The following is an 11655-nucleotide window of genomic DNA, read 5'->3' on the forward strand; positions in this document are numbered from 1 at the left end:
TTAAAAGCATTTCCTATAGCACGTTGTGGTTAATGACTTATTCTCTAAGAGTTCTTATAACTCCAGTAGTTAACTGTGGATATTCTTGCCAAGTTGATAACTTGGCTGAAAGTCACCGGTGGTGATGTTTATGCATTGGACATAAGATATGAAGCATGGTCAGCCCCGAAGTGAGGGTGCTGTTGATTGGGACGACGGTATGCAGAGCTGGTTTGTAGGTGCAACAGATGTTACTTGGCTAGAAACCATAGAACAGCTGTTTTCCTTGTGGTCACCTGGGTAAAAATGGCAAAAGTCTAGCAACCAGTCTTTAAACATGGCTTTATAAAAATATTGTTGAATTGAATTTGTTGGACAGTCTGCTTCATTCCATTTGAAATAGATTTTTGTGAAGTACACTGTAGTCGAGGCCCCTTGGGCTAAATAATCTTAAAATTTTGGTAGACTTTGTAGGGAATAAAACTGGCTTGATATTTATTTTATTTAACAAATTCTTGTACAACCTCTACTATGTACCATGCTCTTCTCTAAATTCTTTATACATATTAACTCTTTTATTTAGCCAGATTTCCTGATCGTATGTGATGTTTCTTTAAGTAGAAGCATTAAAATTTAGAGGGCCTAATGTCGTGAAGACTAGACATTCTAATCAATATGTTTCTGAAAGTAGGATGAAGAATAACATTATCACTTGCCTTCTTGAAATTAAAAAAAAAAAAAGAAAAGAAACAAGTTAAAAAAAAAATCCAGCAACTCTATGTCATAAATATTCTGGAGGAGTCCCTATTTCAAGTGTTTGGACCTGCTTACAGATCGTGTTATCCGATTCAGGAAAATAAGGTCACATTCATTAAAATAATGCAGTTGCCACTATTCTTTTTTTTCAAGGTTCTAGACACTCAGATTGGAAGGGAGTGTGGATGGCTGAAATGTCAGCTGGTGATAATCACTTGTCTTCAGGGAGGACCCCACTTAGGCCGGCACTGCTCACTGTTTAGGAACATGAAACCTCTGTCCTGTTTTGAAGTATTTTGAAATAAACTTCACTTGCTCTTTTCTGAGCTCGACCCCGAACCTGTGGTTAGAATATAATTTGTGTCCGACTTTATGCTAACATTTAGCCCATACCTACGTGTTTAAGCCTCAGTGAAATAGGGACAAACAGCTTCCCTTGTTGGGATAACATTTAACGTGCATGGAGACTGTGATTTAATTTGTTCCTAGCCTCTTCTTACCTGCATGGCCCACAGTTGAGGGGGAAAAAGGCATTACAGGTAATGAGGAGAGGGTAACGCAAGCGATGGTGGGTTCAAATCTTATTTCTTCCCTTTCTTTCAGGTGGACAGTGCAAAGCCTTTTGGTGAGAATATTTCAGAGTATCAGTCCCGGAAGTCGAGAAGAAAACTTAAGTTTTCAAACTTGCCTTTTCCAGGGAGAAGAGGTACTCGAGTTTCTCGTTACCCCCTGTACATTCCCCAGTGGGAACGAATGCATCCTTCTAAATCTTCTTTCATTCTGGGGCATCCTGAGTTTCTCTGGAAACCAGAGGCCTAATTCTCAAGTAGCGTCCAGCTGTGGAGTTTGCAGGGTGGGAGCTCCCCCAGAGCAGAGCCAGATGAGAAGCTGTCCCTTGCCCAGTTTCCCTAACCATTGAAGGAGTGTGCTCTGAGTAAAGCTACCACCCATGTGCTCTGCTGCAGGTGCACCCTGGCTGGGCTGGACACGCAGGGGGCAGCTTGTCCTGGTGTGAACGCCCTCAGGGAACACTGAGAGCTCACAGATGAGGCTTGCCATTTCTCTAGACGGGAAAGAGTGGGAGCTTGGTGGAGATCAGGAGGTGTAACATTTGCTTTACAAGATTCCGGGTCAGGGAGGAGAGGAGCCAACGCTCCCTGAAGGGAGATTCAGTGTGGCTAAGGCAGGGAATCCCAACCGTGGAGGCGTCAGGACCCTTTTGCGTTCTTAAATATTATTGAGGACCCCAGAGCACTTTTGTTTATGTGGATGAGATCTATTAATATTTAGCATATTAGAAATGGAAGCTGAGAACTTTGTAAAATACGGGAGTACACAAGCACACATTCTGTTAGCCATTCCAAGTGGTGATGTCATGACACATCATGCAGCTTTTGGAAAATTCCATTGTATGGTTGTGAGATAATGAGAAAAAGAGAATTCATGTCTTAGTGTTATTAGAAGAGTCTTCACCTTGCAGATCTCCTGAAAGTTCTTGGTGACCCTGGGGAGATCCCTGGGCGCACCATATGTTGAGAGTCACTGAGTTAATGCATCCCTTGGTGGCATTGACCTTATGATTGAACCCCCTGCACCATGTCAGCTCTGAAGGTCATGGCAGTGAAGTTCATCCATTCCTGAACTTGATCAAAATGCTGGCCCATTTTCTTGACTCCTGGTGGAACTGGACCTAGACCATCCCTGACAACAGGTTCCCTATGTTAGGCTTAAAGTCTTGTACTTTTAAGGGGCTGCACGGTCTCTTTTGGTAACTCAGACCAGTGCTCTTGGTTATGGTGACTGTTAGTAGCCAACTAAGGACAGAGTGCAGGTTTGAAGCAGAAAGTGCTTTATCACCTCTGACATTTAATTTAAGTCCTTTGGGTTAAAAATCACCCACGTAGCCTATAAAAGTACTGCCTTCCCTATTACGGTGAAATCGAGCAATGGCAAATGTCCTTTCCGGGGATGACACATCGGGCTTAATGCTGGCTCGGTTACGATGAGACTCTCATGCATCACATTGGTCTCAGCCTCTTTGTCTTTTCTTAATCCGGGCAGGTGGAGAAGTGAGGCTCCAGAGAGCGTACAGAGTGTGCACTGGTCACACTCCCAGTTTTTGGCATACCTACATTTAGAGAAGACATTCAGACCTCTGGTTTCTCAGATCCCTGGAGTCCCCGTAGCTTCCAAGCCAGACCTTTGCTTAGGTCACCTGTCAGTTCATTCATCCAGGCCTAAGGTAGAATAAAACAGTGCTTCTCAAACTTGAATGTGCATTTGAATCACCTGGGGATCTTGTTCGGCTGTAGATTCGGATTCAGCAGGGCTGGGGTGGGGCCTGGGAGCCCTCTTTTCTGACAAGCTTCCAGGTGATGACGTGGCTCGTCCATGGACTGCACTTTGAGAAGCAAGAGAACAAGGGCTAGCCCCCTGTGAAAGGGAGTGCTGCGTACGGTGGCGAGGGGGTTTCTAGGCAACGGGCCGGTTTGTGGTTATAGCTGAAGAGGGCCTTAGCATTGCCAGCGCCCTGCTCAGCTGGGCGTTGGGAAGAAGACAGCTTCTGGGACAAGACACAGACACACACGCACACACACACACGTGCATGCCTGGAGGATGCGATGACTGCCAGGCTTTTAAAAAGCCCTTTCCGTATCTTCCTTCTTACTGCCAGTGGCATGGGGGAATCAGCAATCCATGAAAAGCCCCTTGTCACTGCCTAAGCCCCAAGCATAGAGGGGGCAGGCACGGTGGCCTCCGCATAACCTTGCGAAAACTCATTCCAGAAGCATTATTTTTTTTCCGAATTTGGAAAAACCCAATTTAATCTTGATTTTGCCTGTGTGTGTTTATCGCTTCACTTCCTGATCATTCTTACCACTCTCTGGCTTTAGGTCTACTTACTTATGATCGTTTAGGGTACTCATCATGATGTGCACTTTTCCTGCATTATGCTCTCCCCAGCTCTTCTCTGTTCATGGTCTCCACCTAACATGTGTCTCTATCTTGGACAAGTAGGCTCGAGATTTCCTGCCTAAATAGGAACCCATGTAAAGCAGATAGAAAGGGAATGGCAGAAGAGGCAGAGTGGGTGAATTTTGTTTCTATGAGAGCCACGCGGTTTTCTTTCAGGCTCTGGGCACCTGGGCCAGTATGAGTTTTGTTTTCCAGGCTGTGTGAGGATTACCGAATTTATGGCTTCCCTTAAACTCTCCTTTGCCCTTCCCATGTCCCTGTGTGCTGTCATTAATAATGTAACTTCACTGGGCCTCAAGAGGACAGAAACACTCCTAGATAGGATCGCTGTGACTCAAGGGACTTGTAAGAGTTGACAGTGTAACTTACGAGGGAGCATTTAAGTTCTTTAATAATTCATCCCTGTGTAATATTTCTGTGCTCTGTGGAACAAATGTAACAGTGGTTTTAGGGGTAATTTGTAGTAATGAGTCACTGAAACACCTCTTCCTCTTTCTTCTAGCTTCTTCTCTTGACAGCCTTGCCGCTAACGTAAAGGTAATTGTAGAAGTAGCATTTGTAAAATGATTTATTTTCAGCTTCTAGTGCTGGTTATTGTGCATTCCCCAACGGGTGGTGGAAAGTATATTTCTAGCAAGTGCTGCTTATGGAAATGGAGTTGCTGTAGGTTCACCAGAGTTTGAGAGATGCCCAGGCTCCGCTGAATGCTTTGCATTAGTTGGTTTGTTTCCCCTCACTTAAGCTCTTTCCATCTGTAGAATGAATCCCCCATGTATATAGCCCCAGCACCTACTTTATGAGTAGGTATTCTTATTGCTTTTTTTCCTAAACGAATACTTCCATAATACATAGAGGTGGTAAACCACTTGCTCTTGAAGTTTGATTGGTTTGTCAAGGTGAAGGCTCAAACTTCTATGTTACAACATGAAAATAGATATAGGCAAAGAAATGGAGTATACGGTGCTTTTTATGCCGTGGCATTTAAATAGTTTATTTTAAAAAATTATATCTTTGCCAAACCGGATAATCCCTTATGCTCACAAATCAAAGCTCAGAGCATGAGTTTATTTTGGCTTGTTAATATATGCCAAATGTGCAGAATTTTGCTTATCTTTCCTTGACCTTGAGCTTCTGAGCATTTTGTCTCAGCAGGACAAAAGCGGGAGCTTCCCTGGGGGGCAGGCTTTCTATCAGCTTGTCCCCTTCCTCATCCCACCCACCCCCTACGCTCTAAATTCAGCATACGAAAACAAAATCACAACTAAAGAATAATGCACATTGTCACTTAGGTCATCAAAGAGCCAGATGAACGGATTGTTTTAAGGAAAGAATCATCATCACCTTTAGATTCCAGTAAGTTCGGAAAACCCTCGCCCATTTACAGTAACCAAGGGGATGCCGATTTCCATGGGGAAGCTTCGTATGCTGCCTCCCAGCATTCCAGATCTCCCAGCCCTCTTCTGGATCAGCCCCTTCTCTGCGACGAAAGGTCAGCGGCAAGCCCCCATTTATTTGCTTGAAGAGTGTGATGTGGTCTAGCAGGAGGAAATCCTGGTCACTTCATCCCTTTGCTTCCTTAGGGATATTCAGCTGGGGATATGAAAAATCACTGTTCGTTTTTAAATCTTCCTGGAAGGAAGAGTTGAGCCTTTTCTCTTGCCTGTGGAAAGCGTATCTCAGAATGTTTGTTGAAAGTGGGACAATCAGCTCACTTGGCATAGATGCTATTTATCTATCCATTTTGTCTTTCATAAAAAACAAATGGAGTGAAAAAGAAATCACCCATAGTCCTGCCACCCAAAGCCAAAGATTATTAACATGTAGGTGTATTTTCTCTTTTTCTAGACATGTTTTCTTGGTTTCTTGGTCGCCTTAACTCCAGGAGAATGGCACTGAAGATAATATTTTTAAGATAGTTGTTAAAAATGGATAGTTGACATACTAGTTTCAGGCATACAACATAATGATTCAATATTTGTGTATATTGCAAAATGATCATCACAGTAAATCCAGTTTACATCAGGTCACCATGCATAGCTACAGAAATTTTTTTCTTGTGATGAGAACTCTTAAGATTTATTCTCTCAGCAGCTTTTAAATGTGCATTATGGTGTTAACCGTAGTCTCCATGCTGCCCATTATGTCCCCGTTATTTCTTTTATAATAGGAAGCTTGTACACTTTGACTCCCCTCACCCCCTGAGTCTGGCAACCACCAGTCTGGTCTCTGTATCTGTGAGCTTGTTCGTTTGTGTTCTTCCTTAGGTTCCGCATATAAGTGAGATCATATGGTTTTTGTCTTCCTTAAGACAGTTGTTCTGAATGAAGGATATGCCAGTCTGCTCTTCTCTGCACTGTTAGTGATGAGAATAAGAGAAAACCCCATGTCAGAGTGACGTGATTGCTCACAAAGGGACTAGGTAGTAAATATCCCAGAATGAAAGTCAGAATGCAATGAAAGCCCTGCAGTTTTAATACAAATTATATTAAGTTTGACTAAGACTAAGAAAGTGGCAGTGAATTCTTAGTGTTTTGTAGAAATGATAGAATACCTTTATATTAAAATGTTGTATCATGGACTTGAGGAAACCAAATCAAATATTTTAGTAAAATCTATTAAAGAATGGAGATTATATAAAGAAAGATTATATAAAGAATCCTGATTAGTTACTTTTTTAGAGGAAAATAACATGAAATAGATTTTTAAAAATCAGCCCTGTCAATCTGAGTCGGGAGGTTAAAGACATTTACATCCCTCTCTCTACCTGGTCTTCATCTCCTCCTGGCTTATCCTCTGGATGTAAAGATTTTAAACAGAGACGGGAAAGGACCTTCAGCTGGAGGTAGTCAGGGGACTTGGGCTCTAGTGCTCATCTGTCTCTAACTACTCTGTGATCTCACAGAAATACTCAGCCTTGTGGACCTTAGTCTCCCCATCTGTAAAATGGGTGTGATGATCAAATAGCCATTCTCTTACAGGTACAAAATGGTTCTCTGCTGCCAGAAGCAGAGATAGCTCGTGGCTTTTGTCCACGTGCCTTGTTTTTATACATCACCCAAACTCCTCCTTATAATCAGCCTAGCGAGCATTTCTGAGGGACTGAATTGGGGCTGCGTCTCTCGAGCACCTATTAGGTGGAATGTGCATGGTCATGACGCGTCCCAGCTTGCCAGAGGTTCGCGCACTAGACCGGGAGGCTGGCACACCCTCGTGCCACTGAATGTGAGGCAGCTGGTGAGATGCAGTTCACAGGAGTACGGTCCAAAAGTGGGTGAGAGACAGAGCAGGAGGTGGGGCCCTTCCTCAAGAGGGAGATCAAAGAAGGCCTCATTTTTTTTTCTAAAATAAATTTCTGCGACGGCTTACGCATTCATTCGGCCAGCCTTTCTTGAGTGTCTTTATGCAGCCGGCCAGTGATTCTCAGCTGTGGCCCACTAAGGACTCGCCTGCTATCCACTGAGTCAGAATCCCTGGGGTTGGAACTGGGTGTGTGGTGGGCGTGTAACATCTCTGTGGGTAGAAGAGTGCCTCGGAGGAGAACAGGATTGATAGCCAGGCCGCTAGCCTGGAATGGAAACCCTAACATTGAAGGCATTTCTCCTGATCTCTGGGAACTTGCAACTTAGCAGAGGATGTAAAAACATGTGCATAGAGAGCTTTCTACCAGGCGGAACTTTGAGAATAGTATGGACCAAATGTTATCAGAGTAGAAAGGAGGAGGAAGGAAGGCACTTCTGGAATGCATCATGGAGGAGGTGGTATTTCCATGTGGGCCTTGAGGGATGCGGATTGGATTTTGATAGAGTTAATGGAGGGGAGGGATGGGAGGTGAGAAGGCACGGGGCACTGGCAGCTTCTAGAAGTTGGACCAGCTTGGGGGAATAGTGAGTGCCAAGGCTGAGGGTCTGAGGGACTGTGGAAGCCAAGCTAAGGAGTTTGGGTTTTGTTGGAAGGCAGTGGGGAGCTTTTGCAAGTTCATTCTCAGGAGTTAGCACATTTGACTGGAGGATGGTAACTCTGGCTGCAGAGCAGATTTGTATCCTCTACCTCTGATGAATCAGCAAATTCTGCGTGCCCAAAGTCACTCTAAATGGAGAGCTTTGGAACTAATTTGACCATGAATTTGTAAATAAGGCCATGATCAACTGTGACAAGGGAAAACACAGTCACGGAAAGGCCATCTGGCTTGCCCAGGACTGTCCAGTGTTTATCGTACATTAACTAAAGAGAATGATTGTATCCACATTGCTAAAATTCTTTTTTTTTTTTTTAAAGATTTTTATTTATTTGACAGAGAGAGAGACAGCCAGAGTAGGAACACAAGCAGCGGGAGTGGGAGAGGGAGAGCAGGCCTCCCGCCGAGGCGGGAGCCCGATGTGGGACTCGATCCCAGGACCCCGGGATCATGACCCGAGCCGAAGGCAGACGCTTAACGACTGAGCCACCCAGGCGCCCCACATTGCTAAAATTCTTTAGGAATCTTTGGAAAATGGTATTTGTGTTTTTCATAATCAAATGGCCAATTCTGTCTCAGAGTTTAGGCCTTGGTACCCATTCCCCTCCCAAAGATGAATGAATGAAGGGATGAATCCAGTCACTCAAGAAATTGGGGCGCCTGGGTGGCTCAGTTGGTTAAGCGGCTGCCTTCGGCTCAGGTCATGATCCTGGAGTCCCGGGATCGAGTCCCGCATCGGGCTCCCTGCTCAGCAGGGAGTCTGCTTCTCCCTCTGACCCTCCCCCCTCTCATGCTCTCTCTATCTCATTCTCTCTCTCAAATAAATAAATAAATAAATCTTTAAAAAAAAAAAAAGAAATTAAATACCTACAGTGGTATTCAGTACCTACGAGGCCCTGGGATGAGCCGTTCACCTAGGATTCCCCATGCCAGCTTCAGTCTAGGGGCATCCAGAGACATTAAGCAAATACTGACCAGGGGTCACTGGTGAAGTGCCGTGAACGAGGGGGAAATGGACTCCAAGTGCAGGTAGCAGGGTAGCCAACTTCCTCTTCCGGAGGGGGCTTGGGAAGGACTTTAGTGAGCAGTCAGTGATTGGACTGAGCTCTGAAGGTGGGTAGGGGTTCACACGAGTGGGGAGTCGGGGTTGGGGTGGCAGCATTCCAGGCAGGGGGAGCTGTGGAAGGGAGTAGATGCCTCCCGTCTGAGGAACCAGAGGGCACTGGTACGATCTGTGGTTAAGTTTGGGTCTGAGCAGCCTGAAGTAAATGAGATGAAACATACAATGCTTGCGGTGGAAAACAGTCAGGGTTACGTTTTGTGTTAAACATTTGTGGATTAAATTTCTAAGCATAAAAGCAGGATTGATTCTTGAGAGAAGTATCTGAAATGCTCAGTAAAGTACAAAGAAGAATCACTCACAGCCACACACAAGCCATTCTTCACATTGTGGTTGCTTTTATTGTCAGTGTGTATCTTACGCGTAGGGTTAATGAAGACCCTGACAGTGCACTATGTATCCTATTTTGCATGTTACTGCTGCTTCTTGCTATTAAGTTATAAATATCAACCCACAGTGTACTTGAAGGATCCTTTTTAGCAGCTGCATAATACTCCACCCTGGTTTCCTGTGTTGGGCAGGTTCCACCCTTGCTCTCAGTCCTCGTGGAGGAAGACCCACGAAAGGGTGTGCAGTCTCCTGACACCCCACAGAGCTCAGCAACACCTACACAAGGTAGGGCTTCTGAGACGACGGAATCTCTGCTGACAAAATCATAGGGGAACTGGGACGTCCGGTCTGGGGCTGGGGGGTGGGGTGAGGAGACAGACATTAATCAAGTAACCACAGAGATAAATGTAAAATTGTGACACTTCCCAAGGAGGGTGCCTGGTGTCCTGAGAGTGTCTGAGAAGGGGGTATTTGACTCGGTGGGGAATCAGGGCAAGCTTCCCTGAGGAAGACACAAGGGAGCTTCCATCTGAGGGATGAGTCCTAGCGAGTTTAGGCAGAGGTCCTGCAGCAAGAGGGAGCTCCATCCTTTCAAGGAGAGAAGACAGTCTCCCTGGCCCGAAGCCTAACCCCTTGCACTGTGCACAGGAATCCCGGTCCCTGGAAGTTGTCGTCTGTGTGAGGCTACAATGTGGAAGAAAATGTTAAAAGTGGATAAGGTGTTTTGGCTGTTTGACGTGTGGGGTGTGGTTTCTAACCCATAGATAGATACACCCAGTACTTTGTCTACTGTGGATGTGTAGCCATTAGCCAAGGGACTGGTCATCATTTCAAAAGAATTCCATGAAAGGTTAACAAAGGTTAGGTTGGGTTTAAGGATACTGTGTCATGGTCAAAGGGGTCGTCTTGGTCTTGACTTATTTAAACACAGGCATAGCCCAGATTTATAGGATGACACTTATGAATGAATATTGATTTTCACGGGGCGGGGTTGTAAATTACTCTGCTTCCTCTTGGCAAAGTCGTTGGCTTTGCTTTGTTAATTTCCAATCTTTTCAAGTAAGGGAATCCCTTTAAAATGTAAAAAGAAGGAAAAGAAGGGAGGGAGGGAGAAGAACAAGAAAGAAGAAAGTATCTGCATGCACACGCGTATAGTAAACACCCCGTGTACGGCACGCATGGGGTCCATGGGCCTTTTAAATGCAAAACCACTCATCTGAGTAGCATTGATTTATGTGACACTATGAGTAACACAGTTGCTGGCTTGGCTTTTGTTATAGGACTATTCTGTCTCTGAAGCAAAGTATATCACTGAAAGACCAAGCTACCTGCTGAAGGAATACCCAGTGCATGAACAGAGATATTTTTAAGCTGCTGTCTTATGTAAGTAAGCAGCTTAAGTGCTGCTTCTTTTTTTTTTTTTTTTAAAGATTTTATTTAGTTATTTGAGAGAGAGAATGAGAGACAGAGAGCACAAGAGGGAAGAGGGTCAGAGGGAGAAGCAGACCCCCTGCTGAGCAGGGAGCCTGATGTGGGACTCGATCCCGGGACTCCAGGATCATGACCTGAGCCGAAGGCAGTCGCTTAACCAACTGAGCCACCCAGGCGCCCTTAAGTGCTGCTTCTTATGTTGATTTGCTTAAATAATTTCCTGCTGTCAGGATGAAGTAACTAGAAAATGTGGTGGACAGGAGATGGGGCGGAGACCCCAAAAACCACACAGGAGAACGATAGCACATGTGTCTGTGGTCTGCCAGGCCAGTCTCTGTCTCTCTGTCTCTCCCCTCTTTGCCTCCCCTCTTCTTTCATGATACCTCTTCTAGCTCCTGGAACACAGGCTTTTTCCTGCCACAGGGCCTTTGCACCTGTTACGCTCTCTATCTGGAATACTGCTTCCTGGTCCTACTTGGATCACTTCTCTTTATCCTCTGGTCTCATGACTTTGCAGGACACTTCCTTCCCCTCCATGGTATACCTTTTTAGCGCCCTGCCCTTTTCTTTCCTAAAGCTGACACCATTTGTTTTTATATTTGTATATGGGTTGATGGTTTTATAAGGGGTCGATTGCCCCTTCTACTAATGAAACCTTCTCAAGGTCAGGGACTCTCTTGTGCTCACTAGTTTATAGCCAGCTTTGGCACCCAGCAGTGGAATCCCATTTAACGTAGATGAAGTCAACTCCATATGCCAGGAGTGTGCCCTGAGCGAGAACCTAACTCCCCCTCCTGCCACCCTGCAACCACCCTTGTAGCACGTGACCTGCCACTGTGGTTGGCGCCGAGTAAATATTTTCTCGTGAGTGAGTGTGGAATGGGGTGACGAGGCAGCTGTAGAATTCGGGTCTGTGGTCAGCAGTCGGCCATACTGTGGGGTGACGTCACTCCTGAGGTGTTCTCTTCTTGTCCCTTTCTACCCAGGCCTGGAATTATGATAGCTCTTCCTTTTTTTTTTTTTTTTAAAGATTTTATTTATTCATTTGAGACACAGAGATACAGAGACAGAGAGAGAGCATGAGCACGGAGAAAGGCAGAGGGAGAGG

At 45.1% G+C, this 11655-nt stretch overlaps 1 protein-coding gene across 6 annotated transcripts in view; it reads left to right on the forward strand.

Moving 5' to 3' along the window:
• Positions 1-11655, forward strand: part of SPATA6L (spermatogenesis associated 6 like) — a 74540-nt gene that overhangs the window by 32203 nt on the left and 30682 nt on the right. For all 6 annotated transcript variants that reach the window (XR_014139913.1, XR_014139912.1, XM_081802761.1 and 3 more), the window contains 5 exons: positions 1339-1441; positions 4214-4248; positions 5001-5200; positions 9308-9401; positions 10397-10499. Coding sequence is in view for 4 of the 6 variants with exons in the window: in XM_081802761.1 (XP_081658887.1) it covers positions 1339-1441; positions 4214-4248; positions 5001-5200; positions 9308-9401; positions 10397-10486 (522 nt within the window). In the remaining 2 variants the exon portion in view is untranslated. The remainder of the gene's footprint in view (positions 1-1338; positions 1442-4213; positions 4249-5000; positions 5201-9307; positions 9402-10396; positions 10500-11655) is intronic.

This window comes from Leptonychotes weddellii, chromosome 14, assembly GCF_054177405.1.
Source record: "Leptonychotes weddellii isolate Sample4059 chromosome 14, ASM5417740v2, whole genome shotgun sequence".
Taxonomy (NCBI): Eukaryota; Metazoa; Chordata; class Mammalia; order Carnivora; family Phocidae; genus Leptonychotes; species Leptonychotes weddellii.